Below are 16,863 nucleotides of genomic sequence, written 5' to 3'. Positions count from 1 at the left end.
TGTTGGGGGCTCCAGAACTGGACACTGTACTCCAGGTGGGGTCTCAGGAGAGCAGAGCAGTGAAGGAGAATCACCTCCCTTGATCTGCTGCTTATAAATGTCTCACCTCCTTCCTGCCCTTCACTCTAAGGACCAAAGCCAGGCTCCAAGCAGAAACCAACACACGTTCAGAACTGTTTGACATGAACACCAGATGTGTGAATTTATTCAAAACTGTGGAGTACAATTTAGAAGGGCACACATGTGGTATCTAAAGACAACTTTTGTGCCCGGGGGAGGTTTATTGTTTATTTCCACTGCCAAGTCTGGTCCATCCACAGATTCTGTCTGGGACAGAGGTTAAATCTGAATGCAGGTAACCCCCCCCCCACCATGTCAGACTGCAGGTAAGACAATTTTTTACATAAGCAGAGCTTCCCAGTCATTTGTCATTATGCTTTTTTCTTAACAAGAACAAGCACAGTTCATTACCACAAAGCTGTATTTTCAATAAGGTTAATACTCCAGGAATGTATAATTACAATCTAACAATTTAAGACTCAGGAGCACTGTAAAACAACTGTAAAGGACTTGGATTATTACAGTTCACAAATGGACCAGAAAAGCTATTTACCATCATTACAAAGTTGGTTCATATTGGGGGGTTTAGTGCATATGAAAAGCACTGCCTGCTACAGAATTAAATTTAATTTTACTGCTCTACCAACCAACTGTATAAAAACTGGAATCTGTCCCAATGGCTTGTGGAGGATTTCTCCCATAGCATTAGAAAGAAACAAACAAAAAAATCCCCAACAATAGTGAAATTTTGCAACTGTAGCATTAATAGGACACCTGCTGAAGTCCAATTCCAAAAATTCACAGTCTCTAAGGCATCTAATACCAGATTTTTATATCTGTACCATTCTTTTTAATAACAACATCTAATTAAAACATCTGTAAAACACTGACAGTTTTAATTTGATGTAAGATTTGAAATACAAAATAACAGGGTCTGTTCTAATGAGAGGAAAGATACCAGCAGTAGATATTATTAAACAATGGTGTTGTTTTAATTTAAAAATCACTCCTAAATTTGCATAATCTCTAAATCAGAGCAGAATCACACTCAGTGAAATCACTACAGGCTGGCTAAGGCTCTGTTAGTCTTTCAGGTTTAGTTACTTGAGTATTTCCAGTGGGGTGTGTTGGTTTTTTGTTTCAGTTTAGCTTCTTCAGCAGAAGAACATGACACTTCCCAGGCAGGGCTTTTTATTTCTTGAAAACTGACAATAAGCAGAACTCTTTGCCATGCTCCCATTCAGGAAGTTTCTGTCTCACCTGCTGGTATCCATGATTCCTACTCACATCCTTGTGCAACTACTGGAGGAAAGGGGCTGTGACTGTCCCCATGCTGATCCTCTGCCCTTTCCCAGCTGGAGTGGAAGGAGCTCCTGGCCTGGTTTCTGATACAATGCGTGCACTGATCCTGTGACCTTGATTTCTGAAGCAAGAGTAAAGGAAATGATGTGAAATGGATGTTTCTTCAAACTGACCTGTTCCCTTTCTCATAGCAGACTCTCTAGGATATGTTCCACTGCCTCTGGGAAATTCCCACAAGTTAAGTAAGGAGCTGGATTGATTTTGCCTTCATCTGCTGGTCGGTATTTACCTGTAACAGATTAAGAAAAATACACATTTATTAAGTTCCTTTGGGCATTTTCCCTCCCCCTCGAAAAACACAGCTTCCTCAGATCAGTAACAAGCAGACACTGTAGGAGGAATGTCCATCTGAGCTTCTCCTGCAACCAACATCTCAAGTCTTCCCCAAACCAACACTGACCCTCACTAAAGATACCTCCAGGGGTGACTCTAGCTCAGAACTTTGGTTGCTGGTGCACTGGTTTCTCTCTGCTGTACTGGAACTATTCTCTCATGGAGTAGTCAGATATTTGTGTTGTAGGTTCCTGGAATAATATTGTTATCATCTTCCCTCTGCCTTTTATGATGAAGAGTAGGGTTACTGGCTTTTGAACATACTGGACTGTGTGGTGGAGCAGCTGCCACCTCAGAAAGACCTTGCCCAGGCCATGGCACCATCAGTAACGTCAATAATACCTGCCAGTTCCTCAAGGTTGCACTTTGGTCAGAAGCAACAATACGTTTATAATAACCAGTGTTAATTACTAGGGAATGTCACTGGAGTTCCTAAAGGATCAGAGGTTACATTGCTATGACTGATTCTGGTAATCTAAGATATCACATTAACAGTTCTGGTTTTTGATTAGAGCTTGGGATTTTAGAGGAAAAACATTCATACCTGTAAGATCAGTTGCCTTCACAGAATCATAGAATGGTTTGGGATGGAAGGGACCTTAAAGATCATCCAGTTCCAACTCCCCTGTATGGGCAGGGACACCTCCAACCAGCCCAGGCTGCTCCAAGCCCCATCCAACCTGCCCTTCAACACTGCCAGGGATGGGGCAGCCACAGCTTCTCTGGGCAGCCTGGGCCAGGGTCTCACCACCCTCACAACAAAGAATTTCCTCCTCATGTCTCACATAAATCTCCCCTATTCCAGTTCTAATCCATCCCCCTTGTCCTCTCACTCCCTGCCCTTGTCCCAAGCCCCTCCCCAGCTTTCCTGGAGACCCTTCAGGCACTGGAAGGTGCTCTAAGGTCTCCCTGGAGCCTTCTCTTCTCCAGGCTGAACACCCCAACTCTCCCAGCCTGTCTCCAGAGCAGAGCTGCTCATCTGTTACTTGATATCATCTGTCAGTCTGGGGGTTGTGCTCTAGCCCTGTAGTTGAAACATTAAATGTAATGGCCCGTCCTAACTTAAACACAATCTACTGCTCGACAGGCTACCACCACCACCCTTCAGCTAAGGAAATTCACCCCAAAATGCATGGGATGATGGACTGAGGTTGTCCCACCAGCCCTAACAAGCCTTAGAAATGGCAGGTCCTGTACCCCTGTATTCCGCTTTGATGAGGGGGCACCCGGAATCCTGGGGTCAGGTCTGGGCCCCTCAGGACAAGAAGGACCTGGAGGGGCTGGAGTGTGTCCAGAGAAGGGCAAGGGAGCTGGGGAAGGGGCTGGAGCACAAGTGTGAGGAGGAGCAGCTGAGGGAGCTGGGGGTGTCCAGCCTGGAGCAAAGGAGGCTGAGGGGAGACCTGCTGGCTCTGCAGCTGCCTGAGAGGAGGTTGGAGCCAGGGGGGTCGGGCTCTGCTCCCCAGGAACAAGGGATGGGACAAGAGGAGATGGGCTCCAGTGGTGCCAGGGGAGGCTGAGATGGGATCTTGGGCAGCATTTCTTGCTGGCAAGGGTTGTCAGGCCCTGGCCCAGGCTGCCCAGGGCAGGGCTGGAGTCCCCATCCCTGGAGGGGTTTCCAAGCCATGTAGATGTGGTGCTGAGGGACATGGGGCAGGGGTGGCCTTGGCAGGGCTGGGGGAACATTTGGACTGGATGATCGTAAAGGTCTTTTCCAGCCAAGGTAATTCTCTGGAATAACAGCTCCATGGAGTACTCACCAGTCCTTACCAAAATCCCACGCATGCCCGCATTCTGGGCGCCACCAACATCATCCCTGCAGTCCTGGGAGAGAAGAGGAGATCAGCAGGTTAGATGAGCACAGATGCAACTCATTAACAAGTCTTTCAGGACATTCTCTGCTTTGCACACCACTAACCAGCCACTTACAGAATCAATTCCTGTAGCTGCCTATCAGCCAAATTGTCATGGGAATTATTTACCAGGTGCTTTCTGCTGGATCAAATAGTGACTACAGTAAGAGAACTAACCCCACAGATGACACGTTACAGCCTGCAAGTTCTGATGGTTCAATTTTCACCCCTTGTTTAATCCCAGTGAGTTCAGACAGATCAGTCCATGGCATCTGGGAGGCACCACACAATGAGGAGGTTTTGGATCCCCACGTACATCACCAATCATGACAGCCTCTTCTGGGGTACAGTCCATCCCCCGTAAAGCTTCCAGGAAGAAGGTCTTCTCTGGCTTCCCCACCACCATTGCTTTGGTGTCCGTGGCATATTCCAGCCCAGTTACAAAAGGTCCAGGTCCCAGAGCCAAGCCATCTTTTTTCTTGAAATATCTGGCTTTATGTATAGCTATAAGAGGAGCACCATCCAAAATCAACCTAAGGAATCAATGAAGAAGAAAGTATAAAAATGATATCAAAAAGCCCTGATATCCTCTGGAGACAGGCTGGGAGAGTTGGGGTGTTCAGCCTGGAGAAGAGAAGGCTCCAGGGACACCTTAGAGCACCTTCCAGTGCCTGAAGGGGCTCCAGGAAAGCTGGAGAGGTGCTTGGGAAAAGGGCAGGGAGGGATGGGATGAGTGGGATGGATTTAACCTGGAAGAGAGGGATTTAGGTGAGACATGAGGAAGAAATTCTTTAGTATAAGGGTGGTGAGACCCTGGCCCAGGTTGCCCAGAGAAGCTGTGGCTGCCCCATCCCTGGCAGTGTTGAAGGGCAGGTTGGATGGGGCTTGGAGCAACCTGGTCTGGAGGGTGGTGTCCACATGGCAGGGAGTTGGAACTGGATGATCTTTAAGGTCCCTTCCAACCCAAACCCGTCTGTGGGTCTATGATTCTATGTTTTACAGCCAAAGGACTGAGCTGGCTTTCATGAAGCCCCAAACTATAATGCCAGCTGGTATTCCTTTTGAGAGTTAAAGAATGTTCCTTCCTTTCATTTCCCCAGATAGAGCTAATAAATCCCCAAATAAAGAATATATTGTCTTGAGGACTTTTAACATCTAACTATTTATAAATCCTGTCCATAGCTCTCATCCAATCAGCTCCATTACTCCAAGCAGCCTCACTTTTCACCAAGGCAAACATCCTAACATTAGAACCCATCAGCTTTCCTCACACAACTATTTTAAAATACCTGAACACACTGCAGTAGAAGGTAGCAGTTTGATGGCCACAGCCTTCATCTCCTTGCCTGGACTTGGAATACCTCAGTGCTTTTGGGCTGGTGCTGCCAGGAAACCTGCAGCCCAGCAGCTCTTGAGGCTCTTGGTATCATTTTACCTTAAACTTTATATTTGAACATTGGAGGAATTACAGTAAAAAGTTACAGGAAAAGGCATAAAGATACTTGGTGCATTCATGTCCCACCCAATTGCCCAGTTAACAGTGCTAGTACTGAGTCTTCTAGGAATAAAGTTGTATTTGGGTTCCTTGCTATTTGGAACCAAAAAAAATCCAAGTGGAACATAGTTCAAAGCCACAAGTCATCAGATTCCTAACACTTATGAGTACAATAAGAGAGTATGGTGGTGTTACAGGAGACTTGGCTGGGCGCAGCATCTGAGAGCCTCAGGAGCTGAGTACAAGGGTGACCTGAGACTGGGAACTCCTCCCTGCCCAACAGCAAAGATCTTCACACCTTCCATGGGCACATTTTTGCCCTGACACATCAGCATGCACCACCCTCAGGGTTCCACAGAAACCATCCCTGCTGCCAGGTGACATGCCTGGTGAACAGCTGCACAGAACATGGGATTGTGTGGAGTGGCCAAGAAGGCCACCAGCATCCTGGCTCGTGTCAGCCCTGGTGTGGGCAGCAGGAGCAGGGCAGGGATGGTCCCCCTGTGCTGGGCCCTGGGGAGGGGGCACCTGGAATCCTGGGGTCAGGTCTGGGCCTCTCAGGACAAGAAGGAGATGGAGGGGCTGGAGCGTGTCCAGAGAAGGGCAAGGGAGCTGGGGAAGGGGCTGGAGCACAAGTGTGAGGAGGAGCAGCTGAGGGAGCTGGGGGTGTCCAGCCTGGAGCAAAGGAGGCTGAAGGGAGACCTGCTGGCTCTGCAGCTGCCTGAGAGGAGGTTGGAGCCAGGGGGGTCGGGCTCTGCTCCCCAGGAACAAGGGATGGGACAAGAGGAGATGGGCTGCAGTGGTGCCAGGGGAGGCTGAGATGGGATCTTGGGCAGCATTTCTTGCTGGCAAGGGTTGTCAGGCCCTGGCCCAGGCTGCCCAGGGCAGGGCTGGAGTCCCCATCCCTGGAGGGATTCAAGAAACACGTAGAAGTGGCACTACAAGACATGCTCTAATGGGCATGGTGGGTATTGTGGTGTTGTTTGTTGGTGCTTTGGTGTGTGGGTTTTTGGGGTTGGTTTGTTTGTTTTTTCCCTCCTGGCTCCTGGTTGGAGTGGGTGATCTTACAGATCTTTTCCAGCTGCAACAGTTCTGTGCTCCTGTGCCAGTAGCTCTGCAAGGTGAGGTAACAACTGCCAGACACTTCCATTTGCCTCAGGTACTGCAGGAGCTTCAGTCTATCCCAACAGGTAGGCCTGTAACCAGCAAAGCTGGGCAGTATAGGGGCAACGTTGGCAGTCAGAAAGAATTTCTTTTCTCCTTAACCCTGCCTGATTTAAAATAAAAAAAGGCTTTAAGAAAACAAACAGAATCTTGCTCTGCCCCTTCACTGCTTTTCTGGAGCTCTGCTGCAGCTCTGCTCTAAGGGGCTGCCTGAGGTGGGTTGTATCCTCCTTGGAGGATGTTCGCTCCTTCCCAAATGCCTGCAGAGCAGCCTGGGTACTCTAAGCAGTACATAAATGATAATATTTCATTTCATTTCATTATCACCAAACACTTCTATTGAATCAATGCCTTCCAAAGCAAGCTCAACAAGGAGAGAGCTGGCATGTTTATCTGTGAGCAGCCAGATCTGATCTTGGTGGGAGGATGCCTCTAGGATACAGAAAAATTTAATTTGACAGCAGCACCACAACCACTTAGATTCAGCAGTTTGCAGGAAAGATCTCACCTGAGAGAATTCTTTTAAACGTGGCATGAAAACCCCATGTATACAGAAAGAGGAATTTAGTCTCAGTCATTTCAAATAGTGCCCAGAGAACGGCCTTACTCTGTGGATCTCGTTTTGAGACTCATACTGGGTTAGATTTTCCTAACCTAATGTTGGATGTCAACTGAGTAGTTGCCTACCAGTAATTAGTCAGGCTGGCTCTTCACAGTCAGAGGAAGGGAAAAAGCACTTCTAGGGCACAGTTCAACTGTCCTATTTTAAGCACAAATAGGGGAAAAATGAGTGATGCCTTACAAGTACCTCCTCTCTCCCACAGAAGCCCAGAACACCAGCTCAGATACAGGCATCAATACTGTAAATCATGGAATCATGGAATGGTTTGGGTGGGAAGGGACATGAAAGATCATGTAGATCCAACCCCCTGCCTGGGCAGGGACACCTCCCACCAGCCCAGGTTGCTCCAAGCCCCATCCAACCTGCCCTTCAACACTGCCAGGGATGGGGCAGCCACAGCTTCTCTGGGCAACCTGGGCCAGGGTCTCACCACCCTCACACCAAGTAATTTCTTCCTAACATCTAAACTAAATATCCCCTCTTCCAATTTAAACCATCACCCCTTGTCCTATCAATACAAACTCTTGCCCAAAGTCCAAAGCCCCAGCTTTCCTGGAGCCCCTTCAGGCACTGGAAGGTGCTCTAAGGTCTCCCTGGAGCCTTCTCTTCTCCAGGCTGAACACCCCAACTCTCCCAGCCTGTTTCCAGAGCAGAGCTGCTCCAGCTCTCTGATTCTCTTGATGGCCTCCTCTGGATTCTCTCCGTATCAGGGATGTTCCACTGACCCTTCTCTGCATTTCACAACAGACAAAAGGCACATCACTAGGACTAAACTCAGCAACAGGCTCATCTTTAAGTCTCTTCAAGTCTCTTCTTTAAGTCTCTTGAAGTTTTTTTTTCAAGTTCAAGTCAAGAGTGCTGTGCTGATCTAGAACTAGAAAGAAGGATGCCTGGCTACACACCTCTGCAAACATCTTTGCATCTTTGCTCATGGACAGTCACAGTTTTATCTGATTTACCCCTTCATCAACACACAAAACCACAAGCTTTAGAAATAAGACAAACCAGATCTGATCCATAGTTCCTATAACTCATCATATTATCCTGGCCACTCCTGAACACAAGATGCTTCAGAAGATACTGCTAGAAATTCCGCCTAGGTAGGTAAGGAATAATCTGCCATAAATACTGGATTTCCTTTCCTATCATTTTTTCATGTCCAAAGGCTGAAGTTTGAACATAGGAGGCATCTCCCAAATGCTTCCCAAACTCCTTGGTTTTGTCTATTCACTCTTGAAGCATTGCTAACTTTTTCACCTCAGTGACCACTGAGACTGAAAGCTATGAAAACCAGGACTGGAATTCCTGAGGTTTATGTTTAAGGCCCCATAGAGCAGAATCCCAGACTGGTTTGGGATTGGGTGGGAAGGGATGTAAAAGATCATCTAGTTCCAATCCCCTGCCACAGGAAGGGACACCTCCCACCAGACCAGGTTGCTCAAAGCCACCAAGGTTAGTGGCTCCCTCTCCCACACAGGGACACCGTCATCACGCTCCATAACGGTGATGTTGCTACCACCCTCTTCTCCCCAACCAAGAAGGATTTCCTCACCTAGGTGGAGGTACAGAGCCCAGCACCAACAGCCAACACCCAAAAAGCCATGAGGAGATGACTTACCGAAATGCTCTGTTCATCATCTCGTAGTGAAAGTGCTCAGGAGCCAGTCCAACCACCACCGCGTTGGGTTCCTCAGTGGCTATCCCTGGAAAACCAAAACATGACTCTGGGCAAAGGGAATTTTACTCATACTTAGCAGTACAAAGTCAACAAGTGCAACGAATCACTTTGCAGCAAAAAGGAGCATTTTCTGACACGAACATGTCACACAGACTAGTTTGATGTCTTTTAGAAATAAGGAACAGGTGTTGATCTACCCAGCTTGATGTCTTTAAGGCACAGGTGTTGACCTACCCAGACTCCTCCATCCTGCACAAAACACTGCAGCTGGACAGTCCTACCAGCAGCTGCTGACCACTGATCCTCTCACTGCCTCCACCAACATGCAGCAGACCTCAACCATAACTGTTTTCAGTGAATGACTCGTTGCTGGCTCAGAACCTCTTTCTCTGATTAATCTGCTTTGTAAGAGAGTGAAATGGGAAGACAAGTGAATTCCATCCAGTTTATGTTCATTGAATCTCAGACTGGTTTGGGCTGGAAGTTTTAATCCATTCCCCCTCATCCCGTCCCTCCCCAGCTTTCCTGGAGCCCCTTCAGGCACTGGAAGGTGCTCTAAGGTCTCCCTGGAGCCTTCTCTTCTCCAGGCTGAACACCCCAACTCTCCCAGCCTGTCTCCAGAGCAGAGCTGCTCCAGCCCTCCCAGCATCTCTGTGGCCTCCTCTGGACTCTCTCCAGGAGCTCCATGTCCTTCTTGTGTTGGGTGCTGCAGAACTGAACACAGTACTGACCATGGGGTCTCACAAGAGCAGAGGGAGTGGATTAAAGCTGGTAGAGGGGAGATTGAGATGAGACATGTGGAGGAAATTCTTTGCTGTGAGGGTGGTGAGACCCCAGCCCAGGCTGCCCAGGGAAGCTGTGGCTGCCCCATCCCTGGCAGTGTTGAAGGGCAGGTTGGATGGGGCTTGGAGCAGCCTGGGCTGGTGGGAGGTGTCCCTGCTCATGCAGGGGGGTTGAAGATGATCTTCAAGGTCCCTTCCTAGACCAGCCATTCTATGATTCCCAAGAACACAAATACAGGATATTCCTGGGGGTGTACTTCTCTGGATACAGATTAGGTAAAAGAGATAATCGGGTTTCATAGCCCTGGGAGCCCACAGAGGCTTTTCTCCTGAACACTTGACCTTTCTGAAGGTCACTGGCTACACTATGGCATTAAAATGTACCAGGAAATGTCTAACTCCTAGCAAGATTAAACCCTCTTTAAATTACATAGCCATGAGGGTTTCAGTTCACAAGGCAAGAGGCAGGGAGCAGTGACAAACCATCCACCTTTCTCCTGCCCTGCCGTTAAGTGGAAGACTGAATTTACAGTTTTCAGCTCTGAATATGTTAAAAAATACGGTTATCTTCAGTACTCTTGAAACAATGACGTGGTTGAGTCAACAACTTAACCTGTCCTAGGTTCAGACACCTGCCAGACATGTCCAGGTTAGCACAGATAATCTTCTACTCCCCTTAGTGTTGAGGGAGGGAAATGGGAACAGCTGAAAGTACAGCAAGTTTTAACCAGGTCTTTAGAGATGACAACCTAGAGAAGTTAGGGTGATGAACCTGTCACCAATTAAGCTACTAAAGTACAGAGAGTGAGACTTAGATGTTTGATATAAGGTAAGTAACAATAACTACCTGGAGATTTTACTTTTCATAGGAATCTATTAAGACAGGAGCCTCCTGCAGGTGCCTCCACATTGACTTTTCAGCTCTTTACAAGCAAAACCTCTGTACTGTAGCTGAGGGAAACCTGATTTCCAACTAATTGATACATCCTTGCTATAAAACAAACCAGCACTGGTAGGTGCAATACATCTCCAATGATCTAGTGATAAGTATTACTTTTTTTTTTACATTGGAAATTAATAAAATGTATGGAGTTTTATTCAAATTCCTGATTATCTGGAGGCTTTGGCTGTCACTTCCACTATTCCTCAAGAAGCTATGACATCAGACTGTTTCATGTTAATTTAAATAAAAAATAAAAAGGACCTTTCTGACTCTGGGAAGCTGCACATTTCAGGCTTCATCACATCTAATGGTACATATATATGATTGTCACTCTCAAAATGGAGAGCACTTTGTTTCCTTAGCTGTCCAGTAACTTCCCCCACCTCACCTGTGAAATCAGGCAGGGCCTTCTCATCCACCAGGAGTAGAGGCCTCATCTGCTTTTGCTCCAGAAGATTTCTGGCTGCTGTCAGAGAGGTGAAGATCTCATTCTCTGCAATGTCAAATCCCAGGCTGGTCAGCCTCTCCAGCAGGTCTCTCTTGCACTCCTTTGTTGTGTTTGTCACAAACCGAATGGTGACAGGAGCGCGGCGCAGCCTGGGGGAGGAGGAACAAAGGTCAACTGGCCACAGGGTCCTGCTGCTGCTGTCTCCTGGGAACTGAAAATGGACCATCTTGGTAAAGGCTGCAGATGAAAAGACTGTGTATGTCCCAGAGCACAGGTGCCACACAAAAAGCCACCAGGTTGGTAACTACTGTGGACAGGAGGGCAGTGTGTACCAGGAGATCGAGCTTCCCCTGCTCTGCATCTAACAGGAGAAGGCAGGAGGGAAATGGTGACTCCACACTCCATCTTCATACGAGTAACAAACAAATTTACAGAATTGTTTAGGCTGGAAAACACCTCTAAGATCATCCAGTCCAACCGTTCCCCCAGCCCTGCCAAGGCCACCCCTGCCCCATGTCCCTCAGCACCACATCTACACGGCTTGGAAACCCCTCCAGGGATGGGGACTCCAGCCCTGCCCTGGGCAGCCTGGGCCAGGGCCTGACAACCCTTGCCAGCAAGAAATGCTGCCCAAGATCCCATCTCAGCCGCCCCTGGCACCACTGCAGCCCATCTCCTCTTGTCCCATCCCTTGTTCCTGGGGAGCAGAGCCCGACCCCCCTGGCTCCAACCTCCTCTCAGGCAGCTGCAGAGCCAGCAGGTCTCCCCTCAGCCTCCTTTGCTCCAGGCTGGACACCCCCAGCTCCCTCAGCTGCTCCTCCTCACACTTGTGCTCCAGCCCCTTCCCCAGCTCCCTTGCCCTTCTCTGGACACGCTCCAGCCCCTCCAGGTCCTTCTTGTCCTGAGGGGCCCAGACCTGACCCCAGGATTCCAGCTGCCCCCTCCCCAGGGCCCAGCACAGGGGGACCATCCCTGCCCTGCTCCTGCTGGCCACACCAGTGCTGACACAAGCCAGGATGCTGGTGGCCTTCTGGGCCATCTGGGCACACAGTGGCTCATATTCAGCTGCTTTCAACCAGCTCCCCCAGGTCCTTTTCCTCTGGGCATTTTCCAGCCACTCTTCCCCAAGCCTGGAGCGTTGCCTGGGGTTGTTGTGACCCAAGGGCAGGACCCAGCACTTGGCCTTGGTGAACCTCACACAATCGTGTCCATGGATCAATGGATCCAGTCTTTCAGGTCCCTCTGCAGAGCTTCCCACCCTCAGGGAAATCAACACTCCTGCTCAACTTGGTGTCATCTGCAGACTTACTGAGGGTGCCCTCAGTCCCCTCCTCTAGATTGTTGATATGGATTGCTGATAATGATCAACAGTAACAAGTCTGAAAAGCCTTTTAATGCAACCAGGACAATAAAGAAACAAGCCCTGTATTTTGAATCAACAGCATTCTGAACTAAAGTAAATAAACAAAAGACCCTTGTTGCTAAATTACTACAGGGAACTCCACATGCTGGGTGAATTTCACAGCAGCTGTGGTTCACTCAGAGCTGCAGGATGTTCTAGGAGGCTCTGTTACCTGTGTGGTGATTTTATACTGGCTCTTGCAGCCATTCCTCCCTTTACTGAGGAACACCAGTATCACATAAAACCACATTATTGCCCTACACTGACAGTACATGCTACCAAACAATCAAATAATTTTCAATGACAATTTCAATTGCATCCTCTTTAATTATTCCCCCACCATCACTTTCTCTGTTTGTTGCTATAGAAACAACCACTGGCATGAGGACTGCATGGAGAACATCAAAATAAAGTTGGTCAGTGCTGGAGACTTGCCTGCACCTGCTGCTTCTTTCTCTTGTCAGATACACTGACCCTTCACAAGTATGAACTGGAAAAAAATATTCCCCTGGTTGCTAATAAAATAATCATTACTATTATTTTTTTTTCCTATGGACCTCAATACTGAGAAGTAACCCTAAAACTGGAATTTATCCCCTTGTTCCCTAAGCAAGCTGCATGCCAATCATTTCAGCTTCTTCTGAGGAAAGACAATGACAGGGATTAGCAAAAAAGAGCATGAATTATTTGTGAAGAGAAATGCAGTTTCCTAATCCTCCTTTGAACATTTCCTCTGAGCAACAGTCCAGCTTTATAAAAACCTCAGCAGCCAAGACAACTCCTGTAAAAACACCTCATCCTTAATTCAGCCCTATTCCTCTTCCCTGATTACTGTCCCAGCATCTTGAGGTGTCCTCCCTCACTCACCATGGTATTTTTTATCACTTTGTGTTTTTTTCATCCATTGCAAGATGTCTTCTCCAGGAAAACAGGTACAAAGATCCCTGGACTTGCCTACCCTATTTTGCCATTGACTCAGACAGATTAAACCACTCTGTGATGCCTCAATTTCTTTAGGCACCCTTCATCAGAAGAGAAAGTGGTGCTTAACTCTTCTGTTTCAATTCCTACAAAAGACGGGCAGTATTATCAAATGCTTCTCAAACTTAAAAAAACACTGAGGTTGTTTGCCAAGTAGAAACTTGAAAAATAAAAAACTTGGCTGAAAGACCAAATGGAAGGAGAACTCTGCAATAGGTGCCTTCCCCACTAGGTCAAGTTGTTCTCTCTGTGAGATCACTTTAGTGCACCATGAGCTTAAGGATTCAGACATAAAAATCAGGTTCCTGTAGTTAAAGCACTGAGGAACAGCTGAGATAAAATTACTGTGGAGTAGATGAGGTAATTCAGGTTAATTTCACTATTTTCCACTTTGGTTGAGGCTACAGTCCCACAAAGATTAGAAAAACTCTGAATACTGTCTTTTTTTTTTTTTTTTTACCTAGAAAAGGCCTAGTGAGCAACTTAGGAAAGCTGCTGGGGCTCAGGTGGCACATGGCAACTTTTCAATATCCAGGCCCTCTGCTGATTTCTCCTGGTATGAACACAGGTGAAAATAAAAGCAGAATTTCCTTACCCATAACAGCTTACAAAAGGAGAAGCTTCAGGCCTGTTGCCTTCAAGGAGTGTCTTTGTGCAAACCAGGCTGACAGAACCTATCAGAGGAGGGGGGGGAGGGAAAAAGGTCTCTTGCCTTTTAAGAGCTTCCTGGGCGCCTGGCACAGCTGAGTCTTCGATGTGAAGTGTGCCATTGAGATCCACCAAGACAGCTTTCAGAGCACGCCGAGCTGCCATCCTTCCCTTCCCCAGGGACAAGGGCAAAGAAATGAAACAACAAACAACTGGTTAGCAGACAATGGGTAATAAAAACCAGGGACTCAGCTAAACGCCTCGTTTGTGCCAAGCCCGGTACCACTCAGAACATTACTTGCAGTCTGAAATGGGCCCCGTCAGACAAGAGAAATAAAAGGCAGAGTGTTTAAAAAAAAATACATAATTGATGGGGTGGTATTTTCCCAAAGACTCTATATATGGAAATCAGGGGCTATTTGTTTTTTAAGTGCCTTTATTTGCGCGCGTCAAAAAAAATCTCCCTAAACAAGGAAGACGTTTGGGAAGAGGATCATTAGGTCTGGGATTGCTGGTTCAAGGCCTCAGGAAGCACATTTTGGCAAGTCCCATTGCCACCAAGTAAAAATAAATACAACAGGACTCAATGGAGACACAGGGCTCTGCCTATAAAGCTGCAAATGCTCTGCCAAAGTGGCTACTGTTGAGCTTATTTTTGTAAGCGAAGATCTGGGGTGATCCACCCCATGAGAGAATTCCAGGTGGCCCAGCTCTGAGGTTGTTCAGTGACTGACTCTGCCTGTGTGCCAGGGTGGATTTAGCCAAGAAGCTCTCAGGGATTAAGGATACTCAGCACCCCAAAGGGTTACTCCATCCTCTTGCACAGGGGACAGTCAGGGAGCTTTTCTACAGCAAGTTTGTCACACAAACAGGTGGAGGAGACTCAGCCCAAAAGAAATGCCAGCATCCAAAGGCACTGCAGAAGAACACAGTGAGGTTATATCACAGAATCATGGAATGGTTTGGAAGGGACCTTAAAGATCCTCTAGATCCAACCCCCTGCCATTCACAGGGACACCTCCCACCAGCCCAGGTTGCTCCAAGCCCCATCCAACCTGCCCTTCAACACTGCCAGGGATGGGGCAGCCACAGCTTCCCTGGGCAACCTGGGCCAGGGTCTCACCACCCTCACAACAAAGAATTTCCTCCTCATGTCTCACCTCAATCTCCCCTCTGCCAGTTTAAATCCATCCCCCTCATCCCATCCCTCCCTGCCCTTGTCCCAAGCCCCTCCCCAGCTTTCCTGGAGCCCCTTCAGGCACTGGAAGGTGCTCTAAGGTCTCCCTGGAGCCTTCTCTTCTCCAGGCTGAACACCCCAACTCTCCCAGCCCGTTCTCACAGGAGAGGTGCTTTTTGGGTCAGAAACAGCAGATAGCAGCTATTTCACAGAAGGTATTTCCATCAGTTGAATCTCCATGTATGTGGAATCCTTCCACCACCCTCACACTAAAGAACTTCCTCCTGATGTCTAAGCTAAATCTTCCTTCTTCCAGCTTCAGTCCATTCCCCCTTGTCCTCTCACTACTAGCTCTGTAAAATGTCCCTCCCCAGCTTTCCTGTAGCCCCTTCGGATGCTGGGAAAAAAAGTACTTCCCCTTTTGTGTGCTGCAAGTGCTGTACTGTGCTCCACAAGGAATTCTGATGAGCTATTTCTTCCCAAATATCTAACATGGAAGCTTTTCTCCTGTTTTGTTAGACAATGATGCCTATCTCAGCTATCAACACTAGGCAAGTCATCACAATTATATGTTGAGCTGTTCTGGTTACAGACAGAACACATAATTTTAAAAACCACCCAGAGCAGTCAATAATTAATAAATAATGCCTTAATAAATTTACTTTTCTATCAGGACAGTTTTGTCTTGGCAGATAGTTTTGTCAGTAATCAAGATATTGTAAACTTGATGTCTTGGTACAAGACACAGGTGAGATTGCACTTTCATTATTCCTTCTGATTGCCTGCAATAAAAACAACAACAACAACAATAATAATAGCTGACAGTATGTCTGTTGCTACACAGGTTAAATGTCTACAACACAAAACTGGTGACAGAACTCCTCAGGGAGCTCCATCAATTGCATGGGTAAAGAAGGCACAAGGTTTCTAAGACATCTCAGAAAAATATGTAGTGCAGACAAAGTGCCTGAACAGAACGGAATTTGCATGACTCCACATTATCTCCATGACAAAAAAAAAAACCCACAACCTCTCTTCCCTCAGGCATTTCCACTCTGGCACCGGGAATTTTGAGTGCTGAGATTAAAAAGAGGACTGAAGAAGGTGGTAGTATCTAAATTCTCTAGCAGAGCAACTGCACCGTGCGTGCACGGATAGCACAGCTAAGGACAGAGACAGAATACCCTAGCTTAGCAGAAATGGTGGTGGCTTCTAATGTATTTTACTCCTCTTTTGTCCTAGACCTCCGCTGGTTCTCCCATCGACAGTGCATTTATTCAGCCAGCATGGAAGTCTTCTGCAGAGCCCAGTTTTAAGTGTTAAGCTCACAGCCTAGCAGGGAAGTCCTAAATAAACTGCAGCAACAGGAAAACGAGTCAGACAGGCAGAATGAGGCGGCTGTTCTGTGCAAGGTGCACTCTGCACGCACACACAAGTTACAGCTGCAGTCAGAGAGGGGCTCGATTCGGCCACGAGCACCTGCCGGAGTAACGAGGCCTGGAGGAAGCAATTAAGGAGGCTGTTTCGGGGGTGTCCTGTGTGCATCACTGACCTGGCGAGAAGGCCTTGCTGGACCTCAGGATGCGATATAAACAAGAACTAAATCCAGGGAGAGACTGAGCGCTGACGCGGCCTGGGGCATCTGGGAGCTACAAAACCTGGGCTAGTGTCCTCTGGCTGAACTTAGGTCGTTCTAACCCTAAAAATCAGACACAAAATCACACACACACACACACACACACACACACACAGGTGAGGACCCTTCCCCTCAGCACGCACCGCGCCAGACCTCACCACACCACACGGAAATCCCTTACCAGGCACGACGGGGAGGCCGGGCCGGGGAAGCTCTCGCCGGTCTTCGTGGGTTAAACACGTCGTGGGGGGGGGGGGAAAAATAAAATAAAAAAAATCCCGG

The 16,863-nt window shown here is 47.7% G+C and overlaps 1 protein-coding gene across 5 annotated transcripts; it reads right to left on the bottom strand.

Moving 5' to 3' along the window:
• Nucleotides 1-176: 176 nt before the first annotated feature.
• On the bottom strand, nucleotides 177-16,844 carry HDHD2 (haloacid dehalogenase like hydrolase domain containing 2). Of its 5 annotated transcripts, none has more exons than XM_051642536.1 (8): nucleotides 16,763-16,832; nucleotides 16,498-16,644; nucleotides 13,833-13,939; nucleotides 10,678-10,886; nucleotides 8,505-8,589; nucleotides 3,922-4,138; nucleotides 3,513-3,576; nucleotides 177-1,651 (listed from the first exon to the last, which is right to left on the bottom strand). In XM_051642536.1, exons 3-8 carry the CDS (start codon nucleotides 13,931-13,933, stop codon nucleotides 1,548-1,550), a joined length of 780 nt encoding a protein of 259 aa, XP_051498496.1. In that variant the 5' UTR covers nucleotides 13,934-13,939; nucleotides 16,498-16,644; nucleotides 16,763-16,832; the 3' UTR covers nucleotides 177-1,547. The 5 variants fall into 5 exon arrangements, with proteins under 5 accessions (XP_051498496.1, XP_051498497.1, XP_051498495.1 ...); XM_051642537.1 differs by lacking the exon at nucleotides 16,498-16,644 and adding an exon at nucleotides 15,608-15,727; XM_051642535.1 differs by lacking the exon at nucleotides 16,498-16,644 and having other exon boundaries at nucleotides 16,763-16,844.
• Nucleotides 16,845-16,863: the final 19 nt, after the last annotated feature.

This window comes from Apus apus, chromosome Z (assembly GCF_020740795.1).
Source record: "Apus apus isolate bApuApu2 chromosome Z, bApuApu2.pri.cur, whole genome shotgun sequence".
Lineage (NCBI taxonomy): Eukaryota > Metazoa > Chordata > Aves > Apodiformes > Apodidae > Apus > Apus apus.
This window is presented reverse-complemented; position numbering and strand designations above follow the sequence as displayed.